Source organism: Brassica oleracea, chromosome C3 (assembly GCF_000695525.1).
Source record: "Brassica oleracea var. oleracea cultivar TO1000 chromosome C3, BOL, whole genome shotgun sequence".
NCBI lineage: Eukaryota > Viridiplantae > Streptophyta > Magnoliopsida > Brassicales > Brassicaceae > Brassica > Brassica oleracea.
Window position 1 is genome coordinate 49471704 of NC_027750.1, and position 20096 is coordinate 49491799.

General features: G+C 32.9%; 1 protein-coding gene across 1 annotated transcript; it reads left to right on the plus strand.

Moving 5' to 3' along the window:
- Positions 1 to 18714: 18714 nt before the first annotated feature.
- Positions 18715 to 19680, plus strand: LOC106332808. The gene is made up of 3 exons (XM_013771301.1): positions 18715 to 18911; positions 19057 to 19118; positions 19201 to 19680. The coding sequence occupies exons 1-3, from the start codon at positions 18824 to 18826 to the stop codon at positions 19309 to 19311; spliced, it is 261 nt and encodes an 86-aa protein (XP_013626755.1). The 5' UTR covers positions 18715 to 18823; the 3' UTR covers positions 19312 to 19680.
- The last annotated feature ends 416 nt before the right edge of the window (positions 19681 to 20096 follow it).

The following is a 20096-nucleotide window of genomic DNA, read 5'->3' on the forward strand; positions in this document are numbered from 1 at the left end:
ACACCGCTCGCCCAAGAAAGTGGTAAGATGTTATGTCCGTGTCGGAAATGCAACAATTCGAAATTGGCAAATCGTGAAAATGTTTGGAAGCATTTAATAAATAGAGGTTTCACGCCAAATTACTATATCTGGTTTCAACATGGAGAATGTTATAATTATGAGAATGAAGCTAGCAGTAGTAATAGCAATTTTCAGAAAAAATCGGTTGATCATCATTTGCATAATGAACATAGTTACCATCAGGAGGAGCAGATGGTAGATTATGATAGGGTTTATGATATGGTAGCTGATGCATTCGTAGCTCATGATGAAGATGAAGAACCTAATATAGATGCAAAAAAGTTTTACGAAATGTTAAAAATGCTGCGAATCAGCCACTTTACATTGGTTGTAGAGAATGTCTCTCTAAATTGTCGTTGGCTGCTAGAATGATGAATATTAAAACTGATCACAATCTACTTGAAAGTTGCATAAATAAATAGGTAGACTTGTTTAAAGAGTATTTGCCGGAAGACAATGTGTCTGCTGATTCTTATAATAAGATTCAGAAACTAGTTTATAGTCTTGGGTTGCCTTCGGAGATGATAGACGTTTGCATCGACAATTGCATGATCTACTGGGGAGATGATGAGAAGTTAGAAGAATGTCGATTCTGCAAGAAGCCACGATTCAAGACGCAATTACGAGGACGTAATAGGGTACCAAACCAAAGGATGTGGTACCGTACCAAAGGATGTGGTACCGTACCAAAGGATGTGGTACCTACCAATTACAGACAGATTGAAAAGATTGTACCAATCTGAGCAAACTGCGGGAGGGATGAGATGGCATGCCGAGCATACTCAGACGGATGGTGAGATGACTCATCCATTAGATGCAAGAGCCTGGAAATATTTTAACAAAGTACATCCGAAATTCGCTAGCAATAACCGGAATGTGTATCTCGGATTATGCACAGATGGATACAGTCCATTCGGAATGTCAGGGAGACAATATTCATTGTGGCCAGTCTTTCTTACGCCATACAACCTGCCACCGGAGATGTGCATGCAACGGGAGTTGTTATTCTTGACCATCTGAATACCTGGTCCGAACCATCCAAAAAGGTCTCTGGATGTTTTCCTTCAACTACTGATAAAAGAGTTGAAGGATTTGTGGTCAACAGGGGTGAGGACGTATGACTGTTCAACGAAGACGAATTTTACGATGCGAGCGATGCTTTTGTGGACCATAAGTGACTTTCCTGCCTATGGGATGTTGTCTGGATGGACTACACATGGGAGATTAGCTTGTCCATATTGTAATGGAACGACAGATGTGTTTCAACTGAAGAATGGTAGGAAGACAAGTTGGTTCAATCATCACCGTCGATTTCTTCCCATTGGCCATCCGTAACGAAGAAACAAGAAATTGTTTAGGCACAAAATGGTTGTGAGAGACACTGTTCCTCCATATCTAACCGGAGAACAAATTGAAGCGCAAATCGATTACTACGGAGGTAAACAAACAGTTCGTTGTGGTGGTAATTGGCATGTCCCCAGTAATATGCCTGATTTCTACGGTGTTCGGCACAACTGGCACAAGAAGAGTATATTATGGGAGTTGCCATATTGGAAGGATCTTCTTCTGCGCCACAACCTCGATGTGATGCATAAAGAGAAGAATTTCTTTGAGAACATCATGAATACAATATTGAATGCCCCAGGGAAGACAAAAGACAACATAAAATCGAGGTTGGACTTGCCGGATATTTGCTCAAGAAGTAAGTTACATATAAAAAGCAATAGACAAGTTCCCGTTCTGATATTCAGATTGTATTCAGAAAAAAAGTCGGTGTTGTTCAACTGGGTGGCATCAGAAGTGAAGTTTCCCGATGGGTACATTTCAAATCTCTCTAGATGTGTTGAAAATGGTCAAAAGTTCTCCGGGATGAAGAGTCATGATTGTCATGTATTTATGCAACGACTACTGCCCTTTGCATTTGCGGAGCTACTTCCAACAAACGTACATGAAGCACTTGCAGGTACGTAGTGTATTATATCACAATAATTTACAAAATAATATATGACTAACAATGTGTTTAATTTTTTTTCGAATATAAAAGGCATTGGAACATTTTTCAGGGATCTGAGCACACGCACTCTTAAAGAAGAAGTTGTGGAACAGCTTCAGGAGAACATTCCCATCTTATTGTGCTTCCAAGAAGATATGATGGTGGTGGTGTCGCGCCAAAATATGATGTTGCTGGTGTTCCATACATCTTTAGCCAGATTGGACGAATCGGTGGGAAATCAAAAGAGGTTCGGTGGTCGAGTGAAGAAGACGCTCATAGTGGACACAACTAATTCTACTCAATTGCAATGATCCATTAATGCATTATTTTGAAAGGTAACATATTTTATGGAAACTTCTAAACACATATAAGTATAAATTATATATTTTCCAAAGATTAATTAATATAAAACGTGACTTTACAGCCTATTTGTTTCTCAAGTTGAAGAAAAATTCCCAGGTATATCCACAAGTGACGTAGACAGAAGGAAAGATCAACAGTTTATTAAGTGGTTGAAGAATCAGGTATTAACTCAAACTCTTAATTTTTGCAGGTTGATCGATCAAACTCTTTTTTCATACATGATCTATATTTCAACGTTCTCTTTATTTTTACAGGTTGATTATGACGACGACGACGTAGATTACCCTACGTGGTTTCACGAAGTAATTCAAGCTCCACTTGCAAAGGTCACCACATCACAGATGTATTTCACACGAGGCTATACTTTTCACACATATGAGTATGGTAGACAGCGGCCGACCAGTAACTATGGAATATGTGTGAAAGGCAAAACAGATTTCTACGGGATCTTGTAGGAGATTATTGAAGTGGAATTCTCAGGGTTATTGAAGCTGAAATGCGTCCTCTTCAAATGTGAATGGTTCGACCCCGTCGTCAACAGAGGTGTTCGGTTTAACAAATTCGGTGTAGTTGATGTCAATGGTGGACGAAAGTACAACAAATTCTTTTTTTGGCATACATGATCTGTATGATTAATTTCTATGTTGTCTTTGTTTTTGCAGGTTCAACAAATTCGAGCCTTCCATCTTAGCTTCACAAGCAGACCAAGTTAGCTTCCTTCCATACCCTCCGATGAGAGAATCAGAAATAAATTGGTTAGCCGTGATCAAAGTTACACCTCGTGGACGAATCATCAGTGGAGAAGAATCACCATTGCAAGAAGAACAGATAAATGAAGCCGAGGAACCAGAACAACAAATTGATGACATCCTTCTCATTGATCCGCATAATCATGAGTACGAAGATCTTACCGACGATGCCACAGACGAAGTTGTTGAAGACGAGTTTAATGAAAATGATGATGTTTCTAGTGATGACGAGAATGTCGATGTATCCGATTGATGTATTTGTTTTTAATATGATTGATTTTCAGACTTAATGCATGTGATTTGATGGATTTAATCATGAAAATCTATTTATATAATTTGATGTAGTGTAAGGTAGTGGGGGGGGATTGAATTAGAAAGAAGAGATTGAGATTATAAGTTAAGGAATTAGAAATTTAGAATTTGGGGTTTGGAATGGATTATGAAGTAGAAGATAAGGAAGATGGGGTTTGGGGTTTCGGATTTTAGGGATTTAAACGTAATCCTCGTTATTTCCTATTAAAGACCTCGTAATACGAAAACGCGGGTCTTTGTATTTCCTCGTAAATAAAAAAATGGACTTTGCTATTTCTTCGTAAATTAACGGGGACGTTACGAGGAAACAAAACGCGGGCCTTGCTAATTCTTCGTAAAAAAAACACGGGCCTCGCGAATTCCTCATAACTTTACGAGGAAATTACGAAGATTACTAATCTCTTATATATACACGCGAGCTTCTCACTTCCATTTCGTCTCCACTTCCTCTCTCATTCGTAGCAATGGTACGTTCTCTCTATTTCCTCTCTAATTTGATTAGTTTAGGGTAGAGTAGGTGGTTAGTGTAGGGAATTTAGATAGGTTTACGGATTTTATGTTAATTAGTGTTGATTAGGTGGTTAATATAGGAAATTTAGCTAGATTTATAGAATTTGTTAATTACTGTTGATGTTAATTTTAAAAATTAAATTTTTTTCCAGGTTCGAAAGAACAGACTTACTCCCCATTACAGAGAGATGTTCGGTGAGCCTGGTAGTCGTATAGACCCGTCTTTTTCAGCTCCAGCCTCCCGGTTCTTCGGGTCCGGAGACTGTCCCCGAGACTCATTCTTCTCAGAGAGTCTCTCGGTCGCCTCCTTCCGGTGCACCATCGGTTCCTCGAATCGTTGCACCACCGGCTCCTCATGCTCATGTCCCATAGGTGACTCCTACTGTGCCTCCTCCGATGGCTCCTCCGATGCCGGCCGGAATTCATCCCGATTTGATGGTGCCGCCGAGTGTTCCTTACTCGCAGTACACTGTCGAGGACCTTATCGCTCAGCCTGGCAGAGAAGGTTTATCAGTCCTAGACCCCGACCGACTAGACAGAGCTTTGTGGTACGTTACATTTTTTAAAAATTCTTTTAAAATTTTTTTATAACAATAATAAATAATTTATACTTTAAATTTGTTTTCTTTTTCAGGTTTGGGTTGACAATTGTGTCATTTTGATTGGTCCTAAAGTGTGGGGTGAATTTAAAGGATCACTCTAAGAGGTGAACCTAAGTTCTGTCCTTCTTACTATCTACAAAAATTGTATGTAACGTTAGTGACAACAATTTGGTACATAGTCAGATCATGAATAAATATATAAATTTTTTGATCTGGTACATAGTTAGATCATAAAGATTATTCGGAACTTGCTGCTCTGTAATCGACATTTGAATAGTACCTTTTATATTTGTATACCATTTATATTTGTATATTAATATCATAATGCTATTTGTATATGGTATCAAAAAGTGTTTGTTTGGTATATGGTATCACAAGCATATATGGATCGTGTTAGAATATATCACTTATATGCCAAACTTCTTGTGGGGAAAGGCACTACGACATGCTACTTATCTGATCAATCGGATCAATCGGCTTGCGACAAGGTCACTTAAGGGGAAGAAACCATATGAACCTCTTCGAGTATTTGGGTGTGTGTTTGTTATGCTACAACTGATACAGCAGGAAGGAAGAAGCTTGACGATCGGTCTAGGCGTCTAGTGCATCTCAGGACAGCCGGGATCTAAAGCTTATCGGCTTTTAGACCCATCGAAGAGAAAGATTATCGTAAACCGCAATATGGTCAAAGAAGACCCAAGTTGGAGTTGGAATGCAGAGGAGCCGAGAGAAGAAGACAACTCCGGTACCTTGGAATGGGAACTGAAGAGACTCTATGACAATAAAGAATCAACTAAACTCCGGTACCTTTAAGTGGGAACTGAAGAGACTCGATGACAAAAGAATCAACTGAGACAAGAGCAGTAGGAGACAATGAAAGTATCATTCCAACTAGTGAAACAGACGAAGAAGATGATGTTGGAATAGATACAGATCAACCTCAGCTACAACCAAGAAGATCAACAAGAGTAAGCAACAAACCTTTGTACTTAGACGATTACATTCTCCTAGCTGATGAAGAATGTGAACGTCTTCACATGGTCATCAACGATGAGCCATGGGACTTCGCAGAGGCAAAGAAGCTACAGGTCTGGATCGATGTGTGTTTAGACGAGATAAGTTCAATCGAGAAGAACAATACATGGATCCTAGTTGATTTACCTAAAGGAGTAAAACCGATCGGATTGAAGTCTGTATTCAAAATAAAACGTAATGCCGACGAAAGTATCATCAAATACAAAGCGCGGTTAGTAGCTAAACGTTACATTCAGAAACATGGAATCGACTACGATGAAGTATTCGCTCCAGTTGCTCGAGTAGAGACAATTCATCTAGTTATCTCGTTGGCTGCTTCATCTGGTTGGGAAATACATCACCTCAACGTGAAAACAACATTCTTACATGGTGAACTAAAGTAAGAAGTATTTGTTTCTCAGCCTGAGGGCTTTGTGATCGCAGGGCAAGAATGAAAAGTATATAAGTTAAGAAAAGCTCTGTATGGCTTGAAACAAGCGTCTCGTGCATGGAATGTTGAGCTAAACAAGGTTCTTGTTGGGTTGAACTTTCATCGATGTTCCAAAGAACCATCTCTTTACAGAAAATGAGATAAGACGAGTCTCCTAATCGTGGTAGTATATGTCGATGATTTGCTAATCACGGGTTCTTCATTAACAGCCATAAAAGACTTTAAGAGAAGTATGGCGATTGAGTTTGAGATGAGTGACCTTGGAAAATTGACATATTAATTGGGCATTGAAGTACATCAGTTTGACGGAGGTATTACGTTGAAACAGAGCCGATATGCGATGAAGCTTCTTGAGGAAAGTGGTATGGGCACGTGCAACTTAACTCATGTTCCTATGGACTTTAACGTAAAGCTATCCAAGTCACCTGCAGAAAAGGGCGTTGATGTAACATAGTACATAAGGAACATAGGTTGCGTGCGGTACTTGTTGCATACTCGTCCGGACTTGTCATTTAGCGTGGGACTACTAAGCCGATACATGCAGGAACCAAAGGAATCACATGGTGCAGCGTTAAAGCAAGTACTAAAATATATATGGGGAACTTTCTCTCTTAATGTTTTGTATTCAAGTTCGTCAAAGTTAGAAGTGGTCGGGTTCAGTGATAGCTCACATAACGTCGATGAGGATGATGGTAAGAGCACTACAGGTCACATATTTTATCTCGATGACAGTCCAATAACGTGGTGTTCACAGAAGCAAGAGATTGCTGTTCTATCATTATGTGAGGCATAATTCATGGCTGCTACTGAGGCAGCAAAGCAAGCGATATGGTTGCAAGAATTACTTGGTGAGGTCGTATGAAAGACTTGCGAGAAAGTGAAGATAATGGTGGATAATAAATCTGCAATTGCTCTTACGAAAAATCCTGTTTTCACGGCCGAAGCAAACATATACACCAAAGGTTCCATTTTATACGCGAATGTGTTGAGAAAGAGCAAATTGAGGGGGAACATGTACCAGGAGGTGAGCAGCGAGCAGACATACTGACCAAGTCATTGGGAAGAACCAAGTTTGTCGAGATGAGGAATTTGGTCGGGATCAAGAACGTGGATGAAGGCGAATTCAAGCTTACGGGTGAGGTTGTTGGATAAGCTTGACTTGCAAATTTCCTTATCTTATTGAGTTACGATTATCTAAAAAAATTAGGAAATATGGATTGTGATAATACTATTAGAATTATGAGTTATCTAGTTATATATATAGAGATACATATTGTGTTGCATAACATGTGATTTGTGATTGAATAGGATAAGGATTTCTTATTACTAGTGATTCTATAATGTCTTTTGAACTTATGGTTGCTAGTGGAAACTTTGATGGTTTGCAGATAGTTGAGAATTACAAATGGTGATCGCGCTTACTAGATTCTTTGTTGTTTATTTCTTTTGAAATCAATTTCCTTTGGTTGTCTTTTCATGGCATGGGGTTCTCTCTTGTAATGTTATTATATATTTTTATTATATGTTAGTTTGTCTCTATTTTTTGTTGTTTTTGTCATCATGTTTGTTTGTCTCTAGAGTTCTCTCAAATAAAATTAAAACAGTATAATATTTAATATTTTTACAAAAAAAAACAAGTTGAAATCAAAATTTATCTTTGATAGTTTAGTATAATATAATCTTAAGAGGCTCGCAAACAGTAGTTTATTTTATTAGAATTTGTGCATTATTGAGTTTTGTTGATACAAGTCTATAAATTATTTTGTTGTTATTATTGATAACATATACAACAGATCTGTTAAAATTACCGGAATTTTGCCTAAACTATAGATCTATCATACCTTTAACAAATCTTCAAAAACTATAAACCTTAAACAATAAATTATAAATAGAAATATTCAAATTAAGTATTTTTGTTGGTCACAAATCACTAATGAAAAGGATAAATTTTGAAAAAGAAATCCATTTATATGTGATTTTAATTTAAAAACTACACTATATTTGATTTTTTAAAACATATGTAAATTGACTAAATCATACAATTTAAGTCATTAGTATTGTCATATATTTTGTCATCTTGGAGGATACAATAGTGAAGTGAATTTAGAATTTGATGTTGTTTGTGTTCTAAACTTTTTTTTTGGTAAAAAATGTTAAGATTTCATTACAAGTTTTCAAATTTTTTACAGAATTCAATTCCAAGGAGAACAAGTACCAGAACAACAGAAAACATACTAACACAAACTCAGACCTAAGGAAACAAAGATTGACTACAAGCAAATCCGCAACACACAAAAGGATACAGCGGAGAATACCAGTCGCTTGCCGTAGAATCGACCCGCAGTGATTGCAAGAACTGGACCCGGTAGCGTTTGGCGTACCCGGTTACCAGTTCTTAAAGATCGGGTTGTCAAAAGTAGCTTGCTAAATCCTCCTAGACAGCAACCTTCATGGACCAACATCATCACCCGCAACCAAGCAAGTTGAGCTTTATTGGAGAAGGAGCGACCACTAGCCTCCACACGCTATCGAACCCGCGCTTGCAAGACAGAACCAACAACTCCACCAGAGGCAGAGCGGACCAGGGCAGCCCTAGATCAACCACCGATCCTTGCTGATACCACACGCGCCGCCACCGAGAAGATTTGTTGAGGTTGACAAGACCGACAACTCGCCTCCTCGCACACGCCCCCGCTACGGAGAACCCGCAGCAGACCCAACCGACTTGGAAACGAAAGCAACTCGTGATAAGCTCCTAAGAGAAAGTTTGACCGGCCTAAAAGCACGCCGCCGGAGACCACCAAGACAAGCGGAAGAAGCACCGCAGCTCCACCGTCAGAGAGACCCTATGCCCCTCAGCCAAGGGAACCAACTCACCCTCACCGAGAAGATCTAGCAGAGGAGGCAGAGAAAAGAGACAGAGCTCTCCACAAGTCCAGATATGACACCAGATCGAACCCACCGCTGCTCCGATTGACCAAAGGAACCGCACATCCACTCCTTGACCATGCTTCTCTGGAGATCCGAGACTTACACGCCAGATCAAGACCGCGCGGTGGCGCAAGAAACAGAGCACCGAAAAGGAGGTAGAGGAGAGGCGAGGCGAGGGGAAAAAAAAGAAGAGAGAGAGGTGAGCGACCAGCGAGAGGAAGCGGAGGAGCGCCGCCGGCCACTCTAACGAAGGGATTTAGGGTTTCTTTTCTTTGAGAGGTTTCTTAGAGAGAGGTTTATTTTCCTTTGTGTTCTAAACTTTTGTTTTTGAATTTGGTTTTGGTTATTCTAGATCAGTTTTACAATACATTTTGATTATTTTTTATAAACATATTTCTACGTTTTCCATTAGAGATATAAGGCTGTCGGTGGGGTTGTTAAAAATTATTATGCCTTTTTGAAGGATTATGTACTCTTGTTCATATATAAATGATACACCAAGGAAATGGATGTCGATGTAAAATTACATTTCCTAACTGCTCAGCTTGTGGAATAAGAAAGAACTCTGTTTTTTTCACCAAAAACAGAGTAATTCTGTCTGTTTTCACCAAAACAGAGTAATTCTGTCTGTTTTTCACTATAATCAGAGTAACTAAGTGATAATTTGCGCTGGCAGAGTTAATGGATTAATGGATTAAACGAGATTATAACTTTTTTTTCTATAGACATTAGAAAGGTAACAATCATAGCCACAAATATTAAATGTTATATAACGAAAGATTTAATGAAATTGTGCATGTTTATATAAGGTCACAATTATTTTTTTTAAATCTTGTGTTTTAGTTTGGTGTAATTGAAGTATAGTACCTAGAAATAAATCTATAAGAATAAGCAAAGGCTTATATTTGTTATAAATTTAAGATAAAACAAAACATTGGCAATAGAATTATTGCTTTCGTATGCTTTGTTATAAATCCAACCTCTTTTGTTATAAATATTTTTTAATTTATCAAATGATTTGAAAATTGGATCTCATATGCTTTGAGGTTGGATTTAAAAATTAAACTGATGAGATCAAATCCTCAAAAGCATATGAGGTTGGATTTAAAACAAGTTTCTTTTAAAAAAGGGAGACAAATTGAATATCAATAAACAATTTCTTATATCTGTTTTTATCACGATAATTATACGGCCGGCTCTAATGACTGGCTTGTAGCGGCTATTTGGAGAATACCAGCAGAATCAGATGGCAAAGATGTTTTTTTTTTTCTGGGAAATCCGGTGGTTTGGATCCGAAAACTTGACTAATTTCGGAGACCATGAGATAAACCATGTAAAATATTTTCTGCTTTCACATGCGCGCAACTTATCTGAATGGAAGATTTTCAGGTGCTTAACACCTTTTCGAGCTCGCCGTACCACCCGACCATGCTGTGTGGATGATGACAAAGATGTAGCTAAAAACATCTCTAGCATTTGGTCTTTATTTCGAGACGAACAATTTTCAAAGATAAAAGATGCACAATATTCATTCAACAAACTCTCTTGATAATATTAATAGCCGCCTCAAACACAATAATTTCATAGGCAGTTATCACTAGAGGGTAATATATAACGTAACTCAACTTCGAAAGAAGGAATAACAACCGGGACAAATTAGCTCCACGCAGTGGCGAAGGTAGAATTGTGTTTCACAAGGGTCAATATGCTCATGTAATCAAATGATCAAACGTAAAATTTTATTAAACAGGTTCAAAGAGGATGTTTAGACTTTAGATCATGAGGGTCAATCATACGGACATAATACCAAATTGTCTATCAAATGCAAATTGTATAAGCATAAAAACAAAATTTGTCAAAAATCACATGGGTCAGTCGACCCTCCTCATAACAAGGTGGCTCCGCCACTGGCTCCACGGCTACCAAAGGTTAATTATACCTCTTCCGTTCACATTAGTTCCATACAAAGAATAATCGCCGCATCTTTGCTTAAAAAGTATAAAAATACAACCACACCAATTCACCGCAGCGAAGAAACGCCACAGCTTGGCCGGAATTGTATAAATCTACAACCATCAAAGCCGGCTTGAACTTTTGAATTTTGTATAGACTTTTGTTTCGTTATACAAAAATTGAACATAACTTTTTTGAAACTATCTTTTTTGAAAAAAATGTAAATAATTTTTAGTTTAAAAAAAAATATATATATATATATATATATATATCTCATTTTAATTTTTATTTACTCGAAATTAATTTTTTTTAAATGAACCTTTTTGTAATAAATCTGTTTATGCGGTAAAACACTGGAGAGTAAGAATTGAACTAAGTTGTTTGAACTGCAACTAATTTTTCTGTAATAGTCAGTTGACCTTATAAAAACTATGAACTGATAAATAATGAAAAAGAGTTAGAACCATTAGACCACTTCAGCGCGATCTAGTTCTTTAAGAGTTCTCTACGAGTTGCTCAAAAAAAAAAAAAAAGAGTTCTCTACGTTGGAGTTCAAAAACTACACCTTGCAAATCCTCTATATATTAATTGAGTAACATTTGAAAAGATGTAACCTCAATTTTGTAATAATTAAAAAAAACATCTTGTTTATGTGTCAATCAATTACGTAGTTAATTAGTCTTACGTGTCAGCCTCATATTGAAATTGAAAAACATGTCGGTTCAATTCAATTTTTATATCTCACTAAAAACATTTAATACCAACTATATGATATCCCCTATATATTATTGAGAAACATTACAACTTTTTTTTGTAGCCACATGTCATCACTAGGATGATTCTTAGAATCATTAGAGAAATATGTTGGTCCATCTAATTATATAATAAGATTTTTATTAAACTAACAATAAATTCATCATTAATGTACTTTATTATTTCTTTAAATAAAATTTACGGAATTGCCTAATGTGGCTAAAGTATATATGACAATTAATGATTTTGAATAATAAAGATTTGATAAAAAAGTAGTGTATCTTCTATAATATTTTTAAAATTTTAAACTATTAAATAAATTAAACAACCACAATAACCATATAATAAAAAATTAGATTTTTATGTATATGTTATATTTTGAGTTTTTACAAACGGCTATAAATTACTAAAACTGTTAAAAGTCTCACATTCAAATTTTATGATCCATGGTTTAAAAATTTTGTTATGAGAAAATACAAATGATTACAAAAATTATATAAGTAAAAATTCTAATTTAATTAATTATTAAAATTAATATATATATCGTTTTAAATTAAACTATAAACCATATAAAATACAATATTTTATTTTCAAAATTTACTTTGAACAATTTTTTTGATAAAAGTTTTGAACGATCATTGACAACTTATCTTTTTTAAAATTATAAATTACTAAAACTATTAATCCCACAATGAAAATTTTGTTATCAGTAATTTAAATTTTTTTCTATAAAAGATATAAATGATCAAAAAAACTATATGAGTAGAAATCATCATTTAATAGACATTAATATTAAAAATATACTAAAATATATTATCTATGTTAGTATAATTTAAATTTAATTACATATCCTATCAAATAAAAAAAATTGGATTAATAAAATTGATTTATATGTTCACACTAATTTAATTATATATATTTAATAGTTACTCAATTTTAATTATTTAATATATATTAATTATTTCATAATATGTAAAAATATTTAATACATAAAATAATTTATATATATAATGTTGATCCCGCGCAAGGCGCGGATCTTAGCCTAGTCATATCATATTAACTAAAGCAAAGTGGCTATATGTATCTTTAGATTATCGTTAATATAAATACGTGGCCATATGTATTTTTTTTTTTTTTTTGAACATACAAGCATTTTTAATTATTTACTCCCACCCAAAAGGAATCATCACTACGATTGAAGAACAAACTTTTTCTAATTTGTTTAGAGACCTTTTCTTTCTGCAAACACACATGACTCGGAAGAAATTTTGAAATGTAGAAAAGAGCACGTGAACCCTTAACAAATTAGTATCTATATGGCTATATGTATCTTTAGTTCGTATGTTTACAATTCAGTGTCAACCTTAGTTGCAACATAACCAGTTTTGTGATGGGATTAATATGTTCACCGTTAAAATATGATCTTTGCTTTTCATAAAAGACCATTGTGGCAAAATGTATCTTTAGTTCGTATGTTAATAATTCAGTCTCAACATTTGTTGCAACGTAACCATCTCCGGGCATCGAAGAACATGTGACCCAAGTTTGGTATCGATATACAGAAGCATAGAGAAGAAGGTGGCCGGTTTGTTTATTGTGTTCGTTTGGTTTGATGATAAGTTCATAGGTTTAAATTGAACCGAACGAGTTGACAGTAGAATTTGTTTGGTTTAAGAAATATCTAATGTCGATGAGTAACTATTTCATAAATGAGAGAGTTAACCTAATGTACAATAGATAAAGCAATATCACAGAAGAAGATTTACATACAGGAATTGTTATGTTATGTTTTCCTTTTATTAGTAGAAAAGATATTTTTACTTGATAGAGAGTTCGAAATAATTTTATCACGGCAAGTCCATATGTAAAATGGAAAAACGTAGTCACCAAAGTTAAAATGTATAATATTTTGAAGGGAACTAAGGTAATGTTTAATAACTGCAAATATTAGATCCCTTATATATTAATTGAGAAACAATACAACATTGTTTTGTAGCCATGTTGTCATCATGAGAATGAAACAGAATTTTTAGAAAAATATGTTGGTACATCTTAACTTATATTATATTTTTTATTAAATTAACTATTAAATTGATAAATAGTGTACAAAAGAATATTCTCGCACTTTTCTTAAATAAAAGCTACGTAATTGCCTAATATGATTAACATATATATGACAATCAATGATTATGAATATTAAATATTTGATAGTAATTTTTGTATCTTAGCTCTTTTTTGTTTAGTTTTATATTATTAAAAGATATTAAACAACCACATTAATCATATAATAAAAACTTAATTTTTTTCTTATATGTTATATTTTGAATTTTTAAAACGACTATAAATTACTAAAAACGTTAAATGTCTCACACTAAAATTTGTGATCAATAATTTAACTTTATTTTTGTAAAAACAAGATACAAAGGATCATTAATTGTATGAATATGAAGTCTCATTTACTAGACATTCATATTATATATTAATATAGTTTAAAATTAAACTATATAACATATAAAAAATATTTAAATATGATAATTTCTAAATTTGTATTGAAAAAGTATTGAAACCTTAATATTTTAATTTAGAAATTTGCATTCATAAAATCGTACATTAGAAATTTTATGTTTATCATATGAGTACGAATTCTCAATAATAAATATTTATATTAAAATATACTATATATATATGTGTGTGTGTCCATGTCATTGAAATTTAGTTATATACCATATAAAATAAATAAAATGATTGTTTTGATTTATTTACCAAAAAAATATCGTAAATAAACAAATGTATTGTTTTAATTTATGTCTTTACTCTAATTTAATTATATACATAATACGTAAATGAATACAAATAAATAATAATAGATTAAAATTAGTTTTATATATGACATTTATCCCGTGCAATTGCACGGATCTTAAGCTAGTATCAAGAATGAAAAGGAAACTGAAATCATAAATCCAGTACACATCAATATAAGATAATTCCTCAAAGTGAGTCTATAAGAGCTCCCCATCGGTTCATAGCTTTACGTGAATATTTAAACTAAAAATTATTAATATTTTAATAGTATAATTATCTAATTAAATTTTAGCTTTTATAAAAAAACCAGAACCAATTGCGCATCAAACACCTGTAAGAGAAGTATCTAAAAGGTATCTCAAAATTCTTTTTTCAGAGAAGTTATTGACCTTCTTTCTCCTATTTTACTATTTTATTTATCAAAAAAACAAATTAGTAGCCAGTCTCTCAACCTTAGTTTCTATCTTTTAAAAAAAAAAATGTTGAAATAATTGGTAAAGTTCTATTGTTGGAGAACTCTAAGACCATCTCCAATGTCTTCCCTTATTTTTTCCTCTATAATAGGAGAACTTTATAACATAGAAGAATTCCTCTCCAATGTATTTTTTTTATTTTTTTTTCTAAAAAAAAATATTCTTACAAGATTCCTTTTTATTTTACAATTAACACATTTTACTTATAAATGTAAAAATTAATCCATTCATTGCAATTTTTGATTTTTTTCATAAAATTACAATATTGTTAAAACTAAACATTTTATTCGAAAAAGACATAATACAAAATAAAACTTTAATAATTATCAATAAGAAAACTCTATGTGGAATTTTTAATAATTAATTTAATTTTAATTTTAATTACAAATAAATTTTAAATATCATTTGTTAAATAAAAATTTTCCTTTTAAAGAAAATAATAGTATTTTATTTATGTTTATTATAATTGTGAAATTTTAAGAATCATTATGTAAAAAAAAAAAATTGTTGTGTTATATGTAAAAAGAAAATGTATTTTCCATGGACATGTATTTTAGTTATAATCTCAAAAAGTTAAAAAAAAAACTGTTTTGTAAATAAAAAAGTATGCTTCTAATATAGAAGAATGCTATTTTTTCTCTAAAAATTAAGGTAAAAATAATAATTGCTATTTTAAGAAAAAAAAATAGAGGTGAATTGGAATAGATTTAACTCTATTATAGAGTATAGAGGCAAAAATAGCATAATGTTGGAAATACTCTAAGAACATCTATAATAGGCAAAGTCTCAACCTTAGTTTCTAGATAATAAATGAGTAATTTAAGATGATTTTATTTTGCATTAAAATAAACGCTTAAAACTCAAGTATGCCACTAAAATAAAGACATGTGTAAAAGAGTTTTTCAGATTCATTTAAAAGTTAAAAAAAAAAACAATTCTATGATTTTACCTCTTCTCTCCTATTTTGAATATTTTAATTAAATTTAATGTTAAAATTGTGCTAGTTAAAAAGGTTAAATGACACCAGGATTTCTCAATAGGAGTTTTCATAGAGAAAAGGTTCTCTCATTTCTACCCGCTCTCTAATCATTTTATTTTTAACACTATTTTGTTGAAAGAATTTTATATTTTGTAACCGATATTGATGTTCTTAGTTTATAATATTGAGAAACTTGGAGAAATGTGTGGTGTGTGATAGGCAAAACCCACCATTGACATTTAATTTATGTTTTCTTATTGACATTATACAAAAAGAGAAACTTCCAAGAACGATTTCTTGTTACAGGTGTGCTTCTGAACTTTGTCGACATAATTGTTATATATTTTGACATTTGCAGAAAAAATAAAACAGTGCATGCATATGCCCCATAAAGCTACCTTCATCATTAAGTGGATTTCAACTAGAAAAGTTAATCCACTTCGATAAAATACATTTATAACCTTCTCTCTTCTGCCCATTCTCTATTTTATTAGTCCATAATTTTCATAACTACAGAAGTTGTATATAAATAAAAATGATTGGTACAATATTTGAAATAACAAAGCGGTATGATGAATTAGCCACTATAGAAGCCACATCCGTGAAGTGGTCATAAAACATCATTTAGAATTAGTGCCATGACTTTGACAAGCATAAATCAGATCGGCACTTACTTATATTCTAACTTAATTTAAATGGATTACTAAAGTATGCATAGATATGTATACTTTGTCAACATGATAAAACAATTGACAGAGTTTTTTTTTCGCTATTGTCTGCTTAGCTATCTTCCATTATAGTGCCTGCCATTAGAGATTTAATACTAGTAAACATAAGCATAATTTGATATTCAGATAGTTTTGCTTTACTGGACATACTGTGAGTTCGATTTATATTGTGTATAAATTTGATAATCATAAAGTTGGATGAAAATGAGGAGATTAAGAAAGTCATAGACCAGTATATTCCATAGATTAAACAATTATTATCCACTATATGACGATAATATTATGAATTCACTATATTTAAATAAAGTTTTTAATTAACTGTGGTTTAATTTCATGTTGGCGAGATTACATAAAGATTGAATGAGAGAGGTTAAGTTCAGGTGAAAACATGTCTTTAGAAGTTATATATACTATTGAATAAAATTTTGTTTCTTGCAATTCTATCACCGATTACAAAAAAAGAGAAAAATTCTATCACCGATATAACGTAGTCCAATAGTTAACTCATCGCACAATTAAGAATTTTTTAGCGCAGACCCCTTAGATCTATTTCTATCAAAACAGGAACATCACGTGTTGATAGATGTGGTTGATAGATGTGATCCAAGTATTTTAATATAATTATTAAAATTAATTATTAATTATTTAATAAAAACATCTACGGTTTGGGTTTCAATTCTCGGAAAATGTGAAATTATACGAATTAAAAAGAAAAAGCTTACAAAAGATCTGCAGCATGGCGCAAGAAGTACCGTAAAGCATGGATCCCATAGAGCGGTTCAGGTGATGCAGTCAGGCGTGAATCCTCAGACAGCAGATAAAATTGTCGGCTATAGAATCGTCTGTAATATTTCTCATAATTGTAATAGCATAATTATGCAACATTAAAAAAAAAATATATTATACAAAAAAGAAACACAAATATGACTAAAACACAAATATAAAAATTAAATCACTAAAAAATGTAAAACAAAAATATATCCGTCATTTTAAGCACAGTCAGAATTTAGTTACCGAATTAAAATGTCTGCGGTGAGTCATACATGCGGGTAGGCGGCGGTATGTTCGAAAATAATAACAGTTCGACACTTTGACAAAGTTTCCCTTCGCACTGACTCCACCATTTGTCCATTGGGTAGCCATTGCCCATTGGGTACCACAGTTCAACCACTTTAATCATGTCTCGAGATATTTCTAATTGATCATAATTAAACGGGGAGAAACTTTCCCAAAGGTATCTGCATATATATCTAAACTATTAAAAATGAAATACAATTAATATCTATATATGTGTAACATTTCAGTATTTCAACGAGGATAAACTTTCCCCAAACTCTATATACTTTTATAGAAGTCGTACTCTCTATACACTTTAAACTTTGTATTTCAGATTACAAGCAATAAAAGCACCTCCAGATAGAATCAAAACTATGAAATATCGTGTAACAAGATTAAACATTCAAACATTGAAGCCCTTTTAAAAAAAAAAAAACATTCAAACATTGAAGTTAGTAGTTTCACTTATGTATGGTCGAGTAATTTTTCGACGAAGGAAACATTCTATTTCATGATAGGAGAAGTGACATAGTCATTAATTGTACACCAGGAGTTAACCAGAGTGATATAAACAGTGAACAAAAATATGAGCTTGAAGGTCTCTTCTTAGCTACGGTTCATTAAAACAGCTTGTTCGGGGTAAAACGTAATTAAATTTTTGGTAAAATGTCATTAAAACACTTTGTTGTTCAGGAACATGTGATCGAGTATATATACACTAATACACACACATTTCTATTATACTGTGACTATAGTTAGTATTTTATACTATCATAAAACCATAACAACTGCAATAAACATGAAAAATTAATGAATATTGAATGGTATTTAGGTCTTTGATCTAAAAAACCATGGAAAGTGAAAAACGTGTCCAACACTTGTTTTTTCATATTTGATTCACCAATTTTAATTTAATAATTAAAAAGGCTATATCCGACTTGAAACTTGTTTATATATTGCGCAAACTGGAAGAAGAGACTATAAAAGAAACCAATACAAAGATAAAACTCATAGCAAACTGTGGGGAAAAAAGAGAGACAAACCGACGACAAAGGGTTTACTATACTGATTTTGTCATAAATCATTATCCTCAAATGGCCAACAAAGCTACCTTCCATCTACTCATGATATTCTGCTTAACTCTATCTCAGTTTTTTTTCTTCTTCCCTACCAATGCTTCGAGTAAGATCGTCGTCTCTTTATTCTTTTCTTTTATGTTATAAATATGTTCATCAAATGATTTAACAACAAAGATATACTACTGGTTGGTTCTCGAGTATATATGTATATTCCTGAATATATATCTCTTTCTTGTGTACTTATGTAGGATTTGGGAGTTTGATGGAGAGGCCTGATCAAATTTTCCTACCTCAACAAGATACAATACTGGTTTGTTCTCAAAAAGCTTATAGCTTCAAAAACTAATCCCTTTAGAAAAAAAATACTAATCCATTTGCTGTTGTTTTGTTAGGACGTGAAGAAGGACGTAGAGGAAAGGGTGACGATGGAGTTAAATGATTATCCAGGCTCCGGTGCCAACAACCGGCACTTGCCACGTGGAAGAGGATGCATCGATTGCTGAAAAGTTAAAGAAGAATAATAACGTGATACAAAAAAAAACAAACCGATTACCGTCGGAATCCTGACGGAAAAAAACTTAATTATAATCGATAAATTTATGTAGCTTACGTCTGAATTAATTCAGTTAGTTAACATCGAGGTACATACGTGGCCAGTTTAATACTATCGGAGGCCCTTGGACAAAAATATATATATTCTGAGGCCCTATATCTAATTAGTTTCTAGTATTATGTTTCTAAAAGTTTTTAACTCGAGTATCGCATCAAATATCTATGTTGGATTTCTTAGCTAGAAAATTTTGTAATTTTGTGCTTTTAATACTGTCTATATCTAAGCCAATCATGCTAATGGAAATAATCAATACCTTTAATTTGGAGCGGATCCGCTCTCTCTTAAGACTATCTCCAATGATACACAATAATTTTCTCTAAATTTCATTCAAAAATAGAGTAATTCTACAGAGTAATGTTAAGTTTTTTACTCTATATTTGAAGTAAAAAACAACATTACTCTATATTCCATTCTATTATAGAATTCGTGAACCATTGGAGCAAATCCAACTCTATAATAGAGTTACTTTATTTTATAAAATAAAGAAAAAATTATTGTGTATCAATGGAGATGCCCTAAAATATCTCGACTCAATAACACTATTTAGTATCAAAATCACATTATTTTAATGTGATTTCAATACTAAAAAAGTTTTAATCTCCAATTCAACTCTAAAACACTATTGTGGTGTGATTTTCACACTAAATTTTTTCCACCCATCACTAAAAATTACAC